Source organism: Meleagris gallopavo, chromosome 14 (genome assembly GCF_000146605.3).
Source record: "Meleagris gallopavo isolate NT-WF06-2002-E0010 breed Aviagen turkey brand Nicholas breeding stock chromosome 14, Turkey_5.1, whole genome shotgun sequence".
NCBI classification, from domain to species: Eukaryota; Metazoa; Chordata; class Aves; order Galliformes; family Phasianidae; genus Meleagris; species Meleagris gallopavo.
In genome coordinates this window covers 17671720-17690375 of record NC_015024.2, presented here as the reverse complement: position 1 = coordinate 17690375, position 18656 = coordinate 17671720, and the positions used below count along the sequence as shown (strand labels likewise).

Below are 18656 nucleotides of genomic sequence, written 5' to 3'. Positions count from 1 at the left end.
AACAAGGTCCTGCCTGAGCATCCTTACCAAACAGCCTGATCCAGTTCCAAGATTTCCATAATGGAAACGATCCCTTTCACGAGATGAAAAACTCTCAGATAAACCTTTGCTGCTGTAGGGACACCTGCAGCTGGAGGAGCCTCATGGTGGGGTTTGCTCTGAATTCAACTCATTGATGAGATGTACACCCGGAGGACAGGCAAGATGAACCCAAACCTTGTGTCCACTGGGGAAGCATGCTGCCTCCTGTAAGGGAACAGCTCTGCCAACGGCCACGCTGGTGTTACAGGAGGGAAAAGCTGGTGTGTCTGGTTGTGCACACTCAGCCTCTTCGATGGCTCCTCAGGACCGTGCACTAGCACTGCACAGGGACAGCCTCCCATACGCTCTGAAACCACATTGCTGAGCCTCATTTAAGAACACAGACCAGCCCCACTGAAGTCAAACATCTGCTTAAGTCTGCAGAAGACAAGTAAAACAACAGGAGCCAGCAAGAAAAACAGAAGGACATGTGAGCAGCTCTTGTGTTCCTCCCAAGCCCCCCCACTCTGCCTGTCACTCACATCTCTGACCTATGCATATCATCTCTGACTTTGACATCTCTATCTGGATTCTCATATTGAGATGATGTTTAAATCTTGCCAAGCCTTCCTGCCCCCCATCCATCACACACACACTGATTTGTCTATCTGCATGGCTACAATTCCTCCTCAGGCCTTTCCCTTGCATCTCCAAGACTGTGAGAGCTTTTCCTGCAGCGTTACAAACGCCGCTGGCCAAAACACAGCTGCAAAAGCCCTGGATCCTGCACTGTGCTGGGCTCCCTCCTCCCTCATGACATGTGAGCTGCTCAGCTCCTCAGGGCACACTGCTGGCCCACTGCTGTGCTCTGATTCCATCCCCTCCTCAAACAGGCACCAATGCCTTGCACCATCCCATCCGCCACTCATCCCACTTGGGAACAGAGGCTCTTATAAATATCTGCAAGGTGTCAACTGTTCTCTGCCCAAATCAAATTACTCTTCTTTATGATGTTACCAAAAAAAAAAAAAGTTCTCCTTGACTTTGCACTGCTTTTAATAAAACTTCCCCGTTTACTGTCTTCCTACAGGAAACACTTCAAACATTCATTTTGAAGGAAACCTTTTGCTTGATTCAAAACGCTGAGGACTTCAAAAATTGTATTTTATTACTTTAATCTTGAAAACCTGGGCAGACATTTCCCCTAGGGGTGACTTGAACAGAATGAGTTTACTCCCAGATTTTTGGATTTTTTTTTTCCTGCTTTCAGCAAAAATGGTGCATTATTCACACACAGTCTTCCAGCACAGACGACTGTGCAGCAGCCACACAGCAGGACTTCCACCTGCAGCAGGAGGTGCTACAAAGCCCTCTTGCAGTTGGTAACTGAGCACTAATGCAGCAGACACCCCGGGTGTTCCCCACTGGCACACACTGTATGGTGGTGCCTCCTTTGTGCAGCTGGATGAAAGCTAATACAGAACCCCGAATAATCCAAAACAATATGCCTCAAGCTCGCTGAGCCTGAAGTTTCCCTTTTCTTGACACAAATGAGAAACACCCCACTGAGATCCTGGCCTTAAAGGTTACCCAGTTGCTCAGCTTGCCTCTGAAAAGGTCCTACATTGTACTAGAGAGTGCTACTCAGATCAGAAATGCTCCTTAATTTCCTTTAAGTTCATCTCCCTCTTCGCATGAATTATGAGATGGTGGTCACGTTTGCAGCAGACAAGGAAACTAACAAGATGCAATTTTTGACAAACATATCTAAAGCTCCACCGTCCTTCACATGCCAACACTGACTCCCTACCTTTGCTCTGCACGTGGAAAGCAGGGAAGAAAGAACAACAAAACAACAAGAAAGCAGACAGTAGAATAATTCTGTTCTATGTTGGCTTTGTATCCCACCAGCAGCAAGGGGCTTTCTTGAAAAGATGGAGTCTGCCTTTGGGTACAGGCTGTGCTTGACCAGGGTCTCCTGGAAATGCTTTATATTGGCATCTGCATTTCCAAGCTATTTCATCTACTGTCAAAACAGTAATTTAAATGTACCATTTAATTTCCTGTGTTATTTATGCATCCTTCTAGTTGCCATCAGAATAAAGAAGTGCATATCAGTGATACGCAGAGGTAAGGCTGCACCCAATGAAGATAGCTGGGCTACAGTGTGAAGTTATGCCAAAATTAAAGTCCAATAACTTTACATCTACATAACTTTACATCTACGTAACTGTTCTATAGCTCGTATTCTTTGATTTAGGAAATAAAAATTCTGAAAACTGTTCTGGAAATACAGTCCCACTCTACAGATTTAACACAATTGCTACACATTAATACTCACAGCTCCCTACTCTCATGGACTATTTGCATTCCCATTTCAGCCTTCCAAGAATGGGCCAGGAGGCTGATAGCATCTACTGGTTCTGCAGTAAACCGAAGGGGCCACCCTGGAGCCACCCTGGTGGTATCACAGGGACCACAAAAGGAACTCAGGAGGAACAGCCTGGGGGATTTGGTAAATAAACGGAGCAGCATCAGATCCTGCACAAAGCCAAGGGGAAAAATGAAGACTACATCCTCATCTCCCCTCAGGCTTACTGCAGGATCTCTATGCTTTTATTTATGATCCATCAAGCCTATAAAAGCAACGATGGCACTAACTTAAAACGTGAGAAGTCAATGTGACTAGTTAAGCCTAAAGTCAACAGATCTCCAACTGTAGAGATATCTATTGGGTTTTACAGTATCAGGATACTCACTCTTTTGTTCAAAAACACAGAAGATGAGAAATCTCTTCTTCCTTCCATTCAGACCCAGTTGGAATTTTTCACGGCACCTTGGCATGACTTAGCAAAGACAATCTCCTCAGAACCAGAAAGAGTTCCCACAACAGAGCTTCCTGCCAGGAAACCTTTCCATCACTAAACCACATCAAACAAAGATCAGCGTGGTCCAGGTCAGCATCCAGTCTGACCAAAAACGACACCTGCATTTGGGCCTTAAATATCCAGCCCTCAGTTATCTGAAAAAAATACATGCTTTGAATATATGACATTATTTATTTTACATGTCAAAGGTCAAATTAATAACCATCGAGAGGAACAGAACACACCTACTGCCTGTGCCTTGCTGCACCACATACTTCCAAAGCAGAGTTGAGCCCACAGCTGTGGCCCACCTGAGACCTAAAGTTCCTGGGACAGGTGTCCCCAATGAACACACTGCCACTGCTTTAAGTAGTCGTGTATTTGCCCTATTTGTAATCCTTGGGTGGAAACACGGCAGAGAGAAATCCTCCATTCTGTGTTAAGGAACTTGCTACAGCAGATGAAAGTAAAGTAGGTTATATAGCTATCCTCTGTTACGTACTCCCTGTTGGTCCTATTCATCAAAAAGAGAATAAACCCAAAAAAGAAAAGCTTACGTGTGGCTTAACCCAGTTTTCTGTCCCACCAGAGACTGTGAGGCAAAGGTGCAGAGGTGATGAGCTGACGGTGGCAGCCATGCTTTGCTCAGCTGAGTTCAGGTTTTAGCACAGGACATAAACATTTGTGCATGGGTAGAAATTCAAATTGATTTGCTTGTTCCTTTGTTAAAGAGCACCCTGTGTCACACCAAGCCCAGCCCTGGAAGCCCCTTGTAGTACCAGTCTCCAACTTTGGATAAGACCTTTGTTAATATAAATAGTACTTTTTCTTGAAAGGATATTGCAGGAGGAAACAAGGACCACTGCATGCAGGAAGAGACGTTCTTGAATCAGATTTGTCCTAAATTTGTCCTAAACACTTTCTGATTGTCAAGGTCATTTAAACATTACATCTCCACAAGAAATGGGGTGCTTGCGCCCACGCTCCTGGGAGCTGTGGCATTACAGCTCCACCTGTAAGGGTGCACATAAGATGATGGGGTGGGCTTGAAGGCAGGGCTGCAAACCAGCAGGGCAATGCATGAGCCAGGAGCACATGCTGGCAGCCCAGCTGCAGCCTGACGCTGGAGAAAACACCACCAAGCCCCAACCTCCTCCACTTCCAGGAGCTTTAAAAACACATCATCTTTTCTCAACATCCAGACATTAGTAATGACTGCGGAAATGATTTAATTTGGGTGCCAAATGCCTCGTTCAGCGGAACAGAAGTGCATTAATTCATTGATCAATCACTGCGATTGTTGTCGTGCGTGTTTGTTTAGCCAGGAAAACGCAGATACTCGGGTGCTGTTCTGAAAATGTTTTCCTTATTAATTGTTCTTGAAAGAATTACTTCATTGATCATTTAATCTTCAAAAAGAAAATGAATGCACTTCAGGGCAATAAGAGGGTACAACAGTAAAGAATTTGAGCAGCAATTATAATTTGTTTCTTAGCAACTAATAGCAAAAATTATGGGATTTGCTCGGGTGCAAGATAGAACAGGAATCATTCCAGCAATGGGAATATGGAAAAAAAGTCCTTTTCAGTATAATGCTGGGAGTAATTTTCTTTTTCTACCATCGTAGCAAAATTATTTTGGGACGGCAGGTCAAAGCCCCAAAGTATTCTCATTACAACCACATTATTATTGTATTTTCTGCAACCATTTGCACTGCACAGTGCTGAGTCCTATCTGCTCATTCATGCATAACAATTATTTCCGCAGAAACACTTCAATAAAACAAATCCCTTTAATAAAGTATGGGGAGGAACAGTTTTCAGAAACAATAGTTTGATTCCCTGCAGTTAAGGATACACTGCCAATAAAGAAGAAGAAAGTTCAAGCTTCTATACGTGACTTGAACAATTCAACAGCAAGTGAATAAAGGCCTTGGGCTGCTGCCCCCTCTCAGCACCAGGGGCAACCATCTCATGCCATATATGTAGCGTGAAGACATTTAAAACACCAAATCTTATCAAACACAAGCTTCAGCAAACTGCCTGTCCTGACTGAGCAAAAGAAGACCCTCAGAAAATGCATTTTTAGCCACATTTTCAGCCAGGCTGAGAAGCAGTTCCTGGCTGGGGAGAACAGTGGAAAGCATTTCTGTCATCCCAGAAGTGATGCTCGGGTGCAAGTTTAGTACCTGCATCTACAACTCTTCAGTCTGTGTCCACGAGCAGGTGGAAAACAATGCAAATATTTCTGCTGGTACTCCAAGTTTGACTGCTTGGAATGAAAGTCACTGATAAAGAGCATCTGCTGTTTGTCTGGGGGAACACAGAAACAGGAAAGCACCGCCAGTATAAAGGCAAAGGACTGACAAACTAACCAATAAGATGCCATTAATACATCTCTGAGCTGCAGGACGAGCTGCACCACTTCCCAGGCATCACTTCCTATTGACTTCAGTGGTATTTCCACACAAAAAGTACTTACAGCAAATAAAATTGTCGAGCCATTCACCCCCCTCCCCAAAAACCCCCACACAATTTAATCTATTTCAGCTGTGTTTTTGTGTATCAGTTTGGAAAAGCCATGATTAGGATCCATACTCAGAGCTTAAAGTGTTTTTTATTTTCTGAGTGCCTGCACTGGTATAAGCACAGGCTTTAGTGCATCATTATCCATATTCTGTTACCACTGCAGAGCAGATTCCTCCCTCTCTGAAACTTTCTATTTCACAGACAATCAGCACTGGGGAAGAAAGAATGTAAATGATACATCACAAGGCAAGTACTGGAGGAAAATATTAGCACTTTCATCGTAATGAGTCTGGAACCTAAATACTTATTTCAGAGATTACATTGCTGGCCCCCCTGACCCGCACAGGAGGCTGAATGGCTGGATTGCAGCATAATCCTCAGTGAAGATACCTCAGAAGTACGATACAGCCCTCACAGCACGAACAAACGTGTATTAACATGGCCCAGGACTGAAAGTTTAACCCACAAGGGCAAAAATAGCTCAAAATCCCAGACCACGGCCTCAGAAGAACCTGCAGTGATTTTCCTTGGGAACAAAACGGAGATGACACCAAAATCACACAGCACGCAAGTCAGGTAGGAGGGCTGAAATAAAAACACAGAGGGGCAAGCAGCTCTGTTAAGCAGTGCTACTGCATCTGGGTACCCTGTACACCAAGCTTTGCTAATCAACATGCCCAGTTTTATTCCTTCTTAGAGGCAGAGCTTTTGGAATAAGCTCTGTGTATTTCATAATTTGGCTGATTCTGACTGCAGTCCCTATGATTATACACCTCAAAATGATTTAGTGTTTGGGAAAGCGCAGAGCCTAGCCTGATAAGTGCTAATGCTTTTTTTATTTAATCCAAATGTTTCTAATCTGATTACACAGTTTTATTAATCTAAAAGAAAATTGAAGAATCAAATATATATATATATATACTATTCAGGATCCCCATCGTTATTTTAAGAGGAAAAGAACAGCTTTTGTTTTTTAATTCAATCTTAATTAAAAATCAGTCAAACCTAACTTGCATTTGGTCAACTTCAGAACTTGAAAGACTGTTGCCAGATGTAACATTCATCAAGAGAGATAAATCAATCAGAACTTAACAAATGCTCCGTATGTGAAGCAAAATAAAATGTTAAAGGTTGATGAATTCTTAATTTTTCAAACAGAATCCTCTGTGTTTGCAAGCTCCTGGTTAATTAGTGTATTTAAATGTGCAAGGAAAGCAATGCACTGCACTGCAATGCCAGCATCAGGCTGCTTTCCCCTGACCCTACAGCCCAGACTTTGAAGTTGCACTGCATCCACGAAGCTGGAATCCCACACTGGGCTCAGCCTTACAGGATTGCCTTTTTTAGCATCCGACTCCAGCAAAGATGCTGAGCTCTGAATGGTGAAGCTTCAAAAAGATTACCTGAGGGTCAGCAGTGAGCGTGTGGGCTCCAGAGAAGCAGACCAATGCTATATTTATGAAGCTGTCACCCGGCATACTGAATGCTGGAGTTACCGGAGTGGTCCTGAGGATGCAGCTCATTACCCATCCACAGTGAAAATGCAACTTCAGTCACGCACGAACACAAGCAGGTCAAAAGCAATATATATTATAATTGTTATTTATATATATTTTTATATATATATAATTGTTATTTATATGTAATTGTAATATAACTGATAATGTATCGTAAACTATGTGGGGAGACGAAGGGTTTGGCTTCACTCATGGTAATGCTTCTCATTAGAAATTATCTTTTTATATCTGTGTGAACTTGCCATTTATGGGCATCTTTAAACCTGTGCATCTATTCTCTGCCTTTCCGCTTGTGACTAGACGAGAAAACAGACGGCTTGTGGTCACACACTATCATTTGCCCATTCTTATGGACTCTATTCAGTACTCCAGCAGAGCTTGTCCTAATATCATACAATGCTGATTCACATTAAGAATGGTCTCTTTTGCTATGCTTAGCTGTAATGCTGCATTTAACCCAAAGTATGACGCAGCCTCTGATTTCCCTTTTACACACACAGGTACAAATATTGCCCATACCTGCAAGAATTTGTACCCAAACACCGAAGCTTAGGTTACAAAGAACATCACAATAAGCCTTGCTGCTTCTAAAGAAAGAATCCTTCAGAACAATTGAAGCATCAGTTCTCCACAGAGTGAAAAATCAATGGTGAGATCCCATTTGCCAGCTACTTCGCCAAGTGGTCTCTTTCTCAAGAAATAAAGGCACTGCATTCTGCATACTACAGCTAAGTAAATATAAAACACGACAACTATTCCTCACTCACATTTACTCTTTAAATCCAGCTTTTTCTGCTCCACGCAGAGCTCAGACAACGAGAAACAGGAAAGCGTTGCTCCCGTTCTAGGATGCTGTGGGAAGTGAGGCTGCGGTGCCATTTACTTACAAGCAAACTGAAGCTTTGCTTCTCTGCTAACGATCCTTCCGAATGGGTTTGTTGCTACACACTGGTATGTTCCAGTATCTTGAGTTTTATTGGGATTATTGATCAACAGGTTGCCTTCCACCGTGCTGTAGCGGTAATCCATACCGATGTCAATGTTGGTTCCATTTAACTTCCATCTATAGCACAAAATGACAAAAATTAAATCCCACTCACGTTAATAGATATTTGAAAATACAACGTGTAGGAAATCGTGATTTAAAATATCTTTGATTGACCTCTTAAAAAAAAAAGAAGCATAAAAATACAAGTTTTGTACACAGTATTGAAATATTCTTGTATTTAACTGAAGGAACAATATCCTTGACATACATTTCAGTCCCTGATATGATTAATGTTTCTGCAGTTATTGCTGGTGCTGCTGCTCTTTGGAATTAATCATTTTGCAAGAGGAAGTCCCAGAAACAGAATCTTTAAACTGCTCCAATCCTCTCCTGCCTCAGCTGGCTGTTTGTTTTTCAATTGAAGAAAAATTCACTGGCGGATGTTCCCACTAACTGGGGCACTGAGGATTTCCAGCAGCTCGCTGCCCCAATTACAGCAACTGTTGCCCCTCTGTGCACAGCCTCCCGGCAGCTCCCATCTGAATGCACGCACAGTAACACTGAATACGTTTGCATGAGCAAATTGGCACCGTCTGCTGCATTAAGCGCTCGCTTGTGGCAGAAGGCACAATGAGGGCTGAGGTCTCATCACTCCAACAGGTTTCAAAGCACCCTTTGTGCTTTGATTAAACATGATAAGGAAGGTACCAAAGGGAAAAAATGGAAAAGTCATCCTAAATGATTTACAGCAGCCAGACCAGCGTGTGGAACAAGAGCAGCAGCATCACCACAGCAGCAGAGCACCTTTTTCAGATATTAACTCAAAGCAGTTAATAAAACTGAAGAACCATTAAGAGCTTTGTCCGTGTTTGTGGGCAAGGATGGTTAATTAGGGAGCCAAGATGATTAACGATCCCACTGTAACCCTTTTGAAGTCTTGTTCAAATTCTACAATCGTGTTGCAATGCAAACCCTGGGGTGGGTTTTTCCTTCATGTCAGCACTGAGAGAGCCCCCCCCTCGGGTGCTGCAGCACTCAGATGGGGGTGAGAGGTGGGGAGGGCTGCTGGGCAACTGTAGGGAATGTGCAAGGGAACAGGGAAGGATGCCACTAACCCAATGGTTGGCTGGGGATTTCCTTTCACTTCGCAGTTTAGCTTCACTTTCTTTTCTTCTGAATCCAAGGGGAAGATCACACTGCTGGGCTCCTGCAGGAAAACCGGCCCGTGCAGCATGTTGTTGTCTGTGTGAAAGAGAAGGCAAACGTGAGACTTGCAGCAATCTCCATATACCAGATGCTGAAATAGTATCTTGGCTGGTTTGGGTACTAGAAAGAAATAGTAGCTACATTTACTTTTAGAAAAAAAGTATTTTTTCAAGAGTCATGGAACCTTGCATGGACTCCACGTTCAGGAAAACATTTGAGCACTAAACAGAGGGCAGACTAAAACTGAACTTGAAGTTCAATGAATGGGAACAAGACTGAGCCTACAGCCAGAACACAGCTCAGGATGTCTAATTTCACTTTGAAAAACTGAAAATATTTTTCTGTAAATTAAAAAACCCATATGATAAAATACAGCCATAGAGCACATTACACAACACTACTACTTTGGTTACCCCTTGCAATCTTATAACAACTAGAAAACACACAGCAGCAGCTGCCAGGTTTGTACCCAGCAAACACATTGGGTTTGTGGTACAGCAGCCAAACACTGAAAGTACGGAAAGGCTTCAAAATATCTAAATGCATTTTTACTCTCGTGCTGCATTCAGCATCTCTCCTGAGAGCAAAATTAAAACAGAAATGTTAGAATCCAAACTGTGAGAAGAAGCCTAGGTAGCTGGTATTTCTGTCACTAGGACACCAAAACCCATTTTTTTGTAAGATCTCTGTGTCAAAACCTTTCCCTGACCTAAAAGGGTATTGATAAAGAGCCTGTAGGACATATAGACATTTGAACTCATTTCCTGGGATGGTGATGAACAAAAGTCCAGTGGGCCACACTCAAAACACTGCTTGTTTCTCCCGAGTATACCCTGAAGAGCATCTGAAGGCACTAGAACGTACTTCACAACTGATGGTCAACATGGATCCACAGGGCAGGGAGCTCAAAGGCTCCCATCCTGCCATGTCCAACCCAAAGCAGCCTGAACCCATGGCTATGGGCTGCGCTGGTGTCACGAGTGCACCGGGATGGACAAGCAAGGAACTGGTGGTGCAGGAGGTCAGAGGAGGAAGAATATACAGAATATAAAATAAGGATGGTAGGATGTACAAAAAATAAGGAGGGGAATGAACAGAAAAGATATGTCTTATTCCTTGAGGGGTGATGATGACAAGGGACAAGCTGCACACACTCGGGGCAGGGAAGCCAGCTGGGTTCAACAGCAGGTGGAACGATGGCCTTTTAGTCCATCTTTTCCATCGGGTGGTTTCAGAGAGGCCCTGCCAGGAGGATTACGATGGAGCAACTTCTCCCGCATCTCCTCCTCAGGTACTGCCACAAAAGAGTCTACACAAAACACAGAGCCATATCACTTGTATTTATGCTTATTTTTAATTATATGTTAACGATCTCTGACTGCGACTTATCTATTATTCAAAACACATTCCACATCATCTCTCACTTTAAATTACACCTGTGCACAACTTACTGTTGCTGGCAGAAAAAGATAATAATAGCCATAAAGCATAGAGGGCTAGATGATGAAATCCTGACTGGTTTCCGAGACCAAGGGCTGTTCTGCACCTTAACCAGCTGCACTGATTCATTTGCTTCGAGAGAGAATATTACAATCTGGCCCATAAAGATTATGGCTCCGAGGGCTATATTAATGGGTCTGAAAACAGAAGAATTAAAATACATTTTAATTTTCTAATGGTAAAATAGAGAAGCTGGCCTGGTGCTGGGGTTCTTGCCTGAAGGAGCTCCATCCTGCCGGGGCAGGCATGAGCCAAAGCACCCCAGGTAGCTCAGGGATGTGCAGTGCCTGTGTCACCTGTGTCCCCAGCAGAGCACGCAAGTCACACCATGCTGTCATTCAGTGTTACTTCAATTAGAATGCGTCAATATATATTGCATCACATCTTGCTACAGGTTCTGGTCCTCTGATCGGGGGAATATACACCTTGCATCAAACACGTCCAAATTTAATCTCATCTGCAGCCTCCCCTTGCTGTAGCCTAATGCACGACTGAAATCACTGCCAGCCCACACCTTGCCAGAGTGTGTGACAACAGCCAGGCCCAGCACCTTATGGACATGAGGATTTGTCTCAAAACCACCAAATATTCATTAATAAATAGAATTTAAAAAGTAGAAAACTAAAAGTACCATAAATAGTCTAAGTTACAGCGTTGCTGGATAAAAAGGGATCTCCCACGTCCATGTCCAGCATCTGCACAGGCAAATGCATTGCTTTAATACAGTTCTGCACGAACAAAGTCTTGCTATTCAGACAGCTCTTCAGTGTGAATTTCACACACTTTTTATAGGAGCGGTAACTTCATTCCAATTGCCACGAGGTGTTCAGGGACATGCAGCCATGAAGCCCCAATATCCCATTTTCAGTTTATCAACGACGAGCATCACTTGTTCCATGAGCCCACTGATGACAGAAGAAGGTACTTTCCTAAGTTGGTTTTCTGCTTACCCTTTTCTCATTAGGTTCTCCTTGAGGCATCTGACTGACCTGAATGATGATGCCATACACATGCATACACACATGAAAGCCTTCCTTGCTCTCTTCAGTTATTACAGCTCACTTTGTGCCTTGTGAATTTCAGTAGCTATTGTACAACCTGTGCTGCTCCTTACAGGTTTGTTGCTGTCCTGGGAAAGCGCAGTAAGGAGCCTGCCTGGGCAAGCTAGCCCTTGAGCCACTCTCTTAGTGACAGAATTTATTTTAATGAGTGACATTTCCTTTGCTCAAGCCCAAAATGAGCTAACCCAGAAGGAGCACCGAGCTGCCTCGAGCTGCAGAGAAGCTGCAAACAAGACTGGTTACCAAAAATCTCTTTTTGCCCCTGTCAGAAGAAACAAATGTACTACCACTCTGGTTCTGCCTCCCTCGAGAGAACTGTATGTCTTTCTGTAAGATGAGGAATATAGGAAATTTCAGTAGATTTCATGATAGAAGTATCATTTTTAAACACAGTATGAGGTGCATGCCCATATGCTGTTGGACAGAATGTGATAGATAATTTAGAAGAACATTCTGCTGTCCTAGCTTCTACTGATATATATATATTTCTAGTGAATCACAAAATGTATTGAAAAACACCAGATCCATTTCAATACGTTCTAAATGAAGCAGATCTTTCTGTAACCCTGCAGTAGCCCAAACCCTAGAGCCAGCACATCTAACCCAACACTCAATGCCCGTTTTCTTTCTGCACTTTTGAGAACCTGAAACAAGAAGAACGTCAACCAAGGTTAACGCAGACCAACAGGTGACTCCGTTCTTTCTCTCTGAACATTAGGACCAGTGATGGATCTTGTTAACTACATAGAATTGCTTTAGCTTTCCTTGAAAGTTATAGCTAATTTGAGAGAAGGTTTAAATGAACATTCCACACTGTAGGGAAAGATAATAACCGAAGAGAGAATTCATGGAGTACATCCACTGTAAGTGATATAAATTCTCTCCCTGTTGGTGGCAGAGGAATTGGGTCCTGCTATGGATGCTGAGCGGTGTCTGCAACCCAGCTCACTGCTGCACCAAGTACAGCCAATGCAGAAAGCTGTGCTCGACAGGTGACGTGTGACAGGCAGGAGCCTGATGGCTGAGTTCAACAGCAGTGTCAGGTAGTCTTCCGAGACGTAACGAGACCGTAACAATCCAGAGGATCCTCGCAGCTCAGACGACAGGAAGAAATAAATCTCTGCTCTCATAAAAGCAGGCGTGGGAGAACTCCGGCATTTGAAATGGGGACAGCTCAGAGCCAACGACTCCATTTACGGGTGACCCGAATACCTGGGGCACCGTGAATCACAGCAGGGTTAAACGCATCCGCCCCAGCACAGAGCGCAGGGTCCATCAATTACGGGAGGTCAGGGCTGGCCCCGGCTGCTGCTTCCGCCCGGCCCTGCAGAGCCAGGAATTGCTCTCCAAACCCTCCCAGGCTGCATCGCAGCAGCACTGATTTCCCCTATTTAAATGCCAGATGATTAATTATACCAAATGCCTAAAACATTTTAGTTGCAAAGTGCCAACTTGCTACCTGCTCCACGCACGCCGAAGCAGTGTGTTTGCCTCGTGCCTCGCCTACCGGGTCTAGACGCTCCGGTGCAGTGTAATGAGTGCCTTGTCCTACAACAAAAACCTCATTTAATGGAATGTAATTGGTGTTATCTTCGTAAGTCAACAGCGTGATTGTAATCACAGATGTTCTCTTCTGTATATGATAAAAGGAATTTATCTCCGCTGCTGCAGAAAATCACAAATTCCTTCGCTGAGCAGCGTTCCCTGAGTCATCGCAGCTGACATCGGGAAAATAAACAGATAAACTCACCCTGCTCTGCCGAAGTGGTATCAGCCCAGGATGGTGCTCTGAGTAATTAGAACAACAACACTGGGGCATCTCGGCCATAGGATCGGTTACAAAAGATAACACAGAACCTGCTGCGTGCTCCAGTGCTGAAATAGGAGAAATCACCAAAGGGATGCTCCTGAGAGATGCTTTTAAATGCATAAGTAACAAACAATCCTGTTGTAATGTTTTGCAAGTTAAGCTCCAGCCCTGATGAAATCAGACAGTACAGTTCTATATCCAACCACAGAAACAAGGGATTAAACAGGAAATTAAAATGCTCGTGTTATTGCTAACACCATACAACTGTTGCTACTATTGAGCAGTAATAAAAAATGCATGTTTTTCTTATTAAAGTAACAAAGATACACATTCTGATTTTAAGAAACAAATAATAAACTTTCCCACAGGTTCTTAACAACTGCTGTACAACATGCATGTTGTGTGAGTTTCAAACAGAGCCACTGAAAATGAATAAACCAAAATGGCATGACACAGAAAACTACCATAAACAGTTCATCCCTATAGATTTAACGATGGGGTCTAGACAGCAGGAATGGTCCTTGCAGGTCACACACAATCTCACAGAGCTGAGCTGTGACCAGGAGTCCAAACACCATGATGGCACCAGCTCACTGCCAACTGAGCCCAGCCAAAACCCAGCACTTGGTTCTTCAGCCACTAGAAACCCTTTCCTCAGTTAGTTATTTACTTTACATTCTCATAAGACCATTAACGACGCTAATATCTAAACTAAGCCTCTCCTCTTCTAGTTTGAACCATTCCCCTTGGTCCTATCACTATCAGACCATGTGCAATGTCTGTCCCCCTGCTGTCCGGCCAGGTCTTGGCACAGATGCCACTGTGAGCACAAAGCTGCTCCAACTGCACTCCATCCTCCTCCCAAGGATGGCAGATTCCTACAGTGCTGGGTGTTCCCCTGCAGAGCTAGCTGTGGACAAGGCATTATAAATGTTTCAAAGGTCTAATTAGTTATTGATTTATTAGTAAAATTGGAGCTATTGATATAACTGTCACCTTCCAAGCAGTACTCACATCGTTATTATAAGATTTTAAATATGATTACAATAAAGTGGATATATATATAAAAGAAAAAAAGTTGAAGTATTATGTCTGTGTGCATATTTTAATTTAAAAGACACATATTTCCTACCCACATCATCTTCTCAAACTTCAATAGATTTTACTCTGTCATATAAGAAGGAAGGTGAGTAGAAGGCAGGCTGACGGATGCTATCCTCCCTGCCCCAATAGTGGGCAGTAAGATGCTACGGAATACTCACATTGAAAAGTCTTGGAGTCTAAGGAGAGACAAGTCCCTGGAGCAATAACCTATAATCCCTGCATCATTTATTGCTCGAAAAACAAAGAGAACTCCCAACACGTTGCCAGCTCTGCATTGATCGTGAAGCCCAACTCCACAGAAACATCCAAGGTGAAAGGAGCTCTGTGCACCACCTCAAGGTGAAGCCTGGTGTTCTCTATGCAGGTGAGAGCCCACCAGACTCTGTCAAAAGGGAAGCTGACCCCTGTCGGCTCTTACCAAGCCATTTACAGAGCAGTTTAGGCAGCAGTCGTTGTTCTCAAATATTTGTGAATAAGCAGCTCAAGCTGCCAGTGTCCTGTGAGCAGTGCTGGCGGGTAACGGTGCCACAGGCATGGGGACCTACTTCTCACTGTGTCTCTGGTCAGAAAACGCTGCACGGTGCTTGGTTTGTCAGCAGGGCGCTGTAAATCTGCTTGTTCTGGGTTACGTGCACATACTGTGCAATGATGGCAAGGAAACACGGCGCTGTGCACACAGGGATGCACTGGGGATGGCTTCAGCTCCATGTTCAGCTCCTCCAGCAGCAACAAGGAGGCGTGCAGCAGCACAGAGCTGCTGCGTGAGGTGCTCAAACCACACTGGCTGTAACCTCGGGTGCAGAGCTGAGTTTTGCCATGGCTCACACCAATGATCCCACGCTGCAATGCACACAGCCTCTGGCTCTGTAACCCCAGCCTTGGCAGGCTGCTCCACCAGCACAGCTCCACTCTCTCATTTGTGTAAGGAACTCATCAAGCCAACTGGGCTGCAAGACTGGTCAGAAGAGATTATGAAAGTGCAAAAGCTCCACCTGTCTCATTACAGCATAACAACTAACACAGTAGCCCGTGGCAGGAGAAATTTGCCCTGGCTCTGGCTTTTCAAGCACAAACCATGACTATTTGGAAGAGTGAGGGATGCCTCCCTGGGACTTTTGCAAATTGCCTGCCCTCCTGAGACGGCCCGCTGCCCAACATCGTGGTGCTGAGTCATGCATGCAGAATCCTCATTGGATTTCCCATTGCTGCCAAAGCAATAAAGCATTTAATCCCCTAAACAGGATCCAGTATTATAATCCCCAGGTGGTTACGTTCTGTAAATGGATTTAAGGCGTTTGAAGTCTGCTGCTGGGACACCAGCCTGGCACCTCAGCTGGCATAAATCTCCATCACTTCGCTGCAGTTGGTGGAACAGCACCGACTCAGGGCACGTTTGAGGAGCTGCCCCTCAGCTTTTTTTTATCAACTGTTTTAAGAGTCTCTGCAGCTCTGAGAAGAGCAGGTACAAAAGGCACAGCTGCTCTGCGGCACTCCCAGAGATGCCTCAACACAAGCACAGGGTCCCACACAAATCCAGCATTAACATCAGCGCTGCTGAATGCCAACCTGAGAGCGGCTGAAATCAGGCTCCTGGAGGTCAACTGGTAGGAATCAAAAGAACAACTGGAAGCACGATTTATGCAATCTGCCCACGGATAGCATGTGTCCTTTTAATTTAAAAAAAAAAATGTTACGAACTTTAAGTAACGCAGCAGGGATGAAAAATCAGTAATAGCTATCAAAATTCTGACTTTACTACTTCTTACACCATGATGTAGCACCTTCAGAAACCTCTGACTGACAGCATTTGCAAGCAAAATCTTTTCTCTATCTGGTATAATACTGCCAGGCTAAGCTTTCAGGCACCTCTGCAGGAATGCTTTAGGATGGTAGGATAGCCCCTGTGCCAAAGGGGAAATCAGGCCTCATCCCCAGGCCAGATTCTGGAAGGAAATCTTCTTATTGTGCTTCTTGCAGCAGGAGGGAACTGCTCCCTAAAGCACAGACTTTAATGCAATATAAGGACATCAAAGAGCAACAGCTACCAAAGAACTCCAAAGAGAAACATTAAGTTTTGGCTGCTTATTGAGAATTCTAGATCTTCATATACAGAAAAAAACAATCAATGCATAACAGAGTAACTCGAGATCAACGACTTTAAATTAGACCTTGACCTGCTGGAAATGACATTTCCTACAAATGATTGGCCAACAACCAGCATCACTGTGACAGGTAGCACCACAGCCACCCAACTGTCAACAGTCTTTACACCAGTGGAAAGCACCAACAGAGGGCTTGCACGGGTGGAAGCAGCACAGATGTGTCTGAATGCAGGTGGCACACTTGAGCCCTGGACAAACACAGTAATTGTACCTCAAGAGGAAACAGAGCTGGTTGGCCCCACGAGGAGGCTCCTGTTTTCACGTTCGAGACAAAACATTAGAAAAAGCTCCAAAGAAACATGTTGCAATGAAGTAATTACAGAAATAAAAGAACAAATTAAGTATCAACAAGGAGAGCAAGTCAACAGTTGAGTGGAATGGAGATGAAGTGTTTTTTAAGAGAAAGTCATCTGACCAAGGCTCATTACTTTATAATCATCAGCAGATTTATTTTATCGTTTCAACAAGAAATCATATGTTTCACTGTTTGGATGTGGTCCAGCACAATGAATCAGTCAGTACATAACGTCTGCTCACCCTGCACCAGCAGGTGGCCAAAGCCATTATAAGAGCTATAGATTAGAGCTCCAGCGCAAACTAATCAACCTTATCTTTTGCTGTTTTTTAATGTAAATAACCTCAAACATCAGGAAGACACCAAAAGAAGAGTTGGAATACATTACTCATCCGGATGCTGTGACCATCTGCAGCACTGGCAGCTGGAATACAACCACTGCCAGAAGAGTTTGGTTGTTGGATGACTGGAGGAAGGGTCAGGTCACTCCCATTTACAAGAAAGGGAGCAAGGAGGACCCCGGGAACTACAGGCCGGTGAGTCTCACCTCTGTGCTTGAGAAGATCATCCTGGATGACATGCTTGATCACATGAGGAATGTGTGTGTGATCTGTGACAGCCAGCACAGCTTCACCAGAGGAGAGTCATGCTTGACCAATCTGGTGGCCTTCTATGATGGAGTGACGGCATCGGTGGACAAGGGAAAGGCGACTGATGTCATTTACCTGGACTTGAGCAAGGCCTTTGACAAGTCCCCCACCACATCCTTATCTCCAAACTGGAGGGATGTGGATTTGATGAGTGGACCACTCAATGGATAAGAAACTGGTTGAAAGGCCACAGACAGAGGGTGGTCATCAATGGCTCTGTGTCCAGGTGGAGGCCAGTAACGAGCGGCGTCCTCCAGGGCTCTGTCTTGGGACCGGTGCACTGTAACATCCTTATCAGTGACATTGATGACGGAATCGAGTGCACCCTCAGCAAGTTTGCTGACAACACCAAGCTGAGTGGTGCGGTTGACACGGTAGAAGGAAGGGATGCCATTCAGAGAGACCTCGAGAGGCTGGAAAGGTGGGCCTGGGTGAACCTGATGAGGTTCAACACAGCAAAGTGCAGAGTTTTGCACCTGGGCCAGAGGAATCCCAGGCATCCATACGATTCTTGAGAGCAGCCCTGCAGAGAAGGACCCGGGGGTCTTGATGAATGAAAAGCTTAACATGAGCCAGCAGTGTGCTCCTGCGGCTCGGAAGGCAAATGGTATACTGGGCTCCATCAGCAGGGGGTGGCCAGCAGGGACAGGGAGGTGATTGTCCCCCTCTACTCTGCTCTTGTGAGGCCCCATCTGGAACACTGTGTCCAAGTGTGGAGCCCCCAGTACAAAAAAGACAGGGAGCTGTTGGAGAGCATACAGTGGAGGGCCACAAAGATGATCAGGGGACTGGAGCACCTCCCTTATGAAGACAGGCTGAGGGAGCTGGGCTTGTTCAACGTGGAGAAGAAAAGGCTGTGGGGTGACCTCATTGCAGCCTTTCAGTACCCAAAGGGAGCCTACAAACAGGAGGGGAATCAACTCTTGGAAAGGGTTGATAACAGCAGG

At 44.5% G+C, this 18656-nt stretch overlaps 1 protein-coding gene across 1 annotated transcript in view; it reads right to left on the bottom strand.

Moving 5' to 3' along the window:
* CNTN4 (contactin 4) overlaps nt 1–18656 on the bottom strand; it is a 222956-nt gene that overhangs the window by 90392 nt on the left and 113908 nt on the right. The window contains exons 4-5 of the mRNA XM_010718751.3: nt 9037–9163; nt 7821–7996 (exon numbers count right to left, since the gene is read on the bottom strand). Of these exons, the coding sequence (XP_010717053.1) occupies nt 7821–7996; nt 9037–9163 (303 nt within the window). The remainder of the gene's footprint in view (nt 1–7820; nt 7997–9036; nt 9164–18656) is intronic.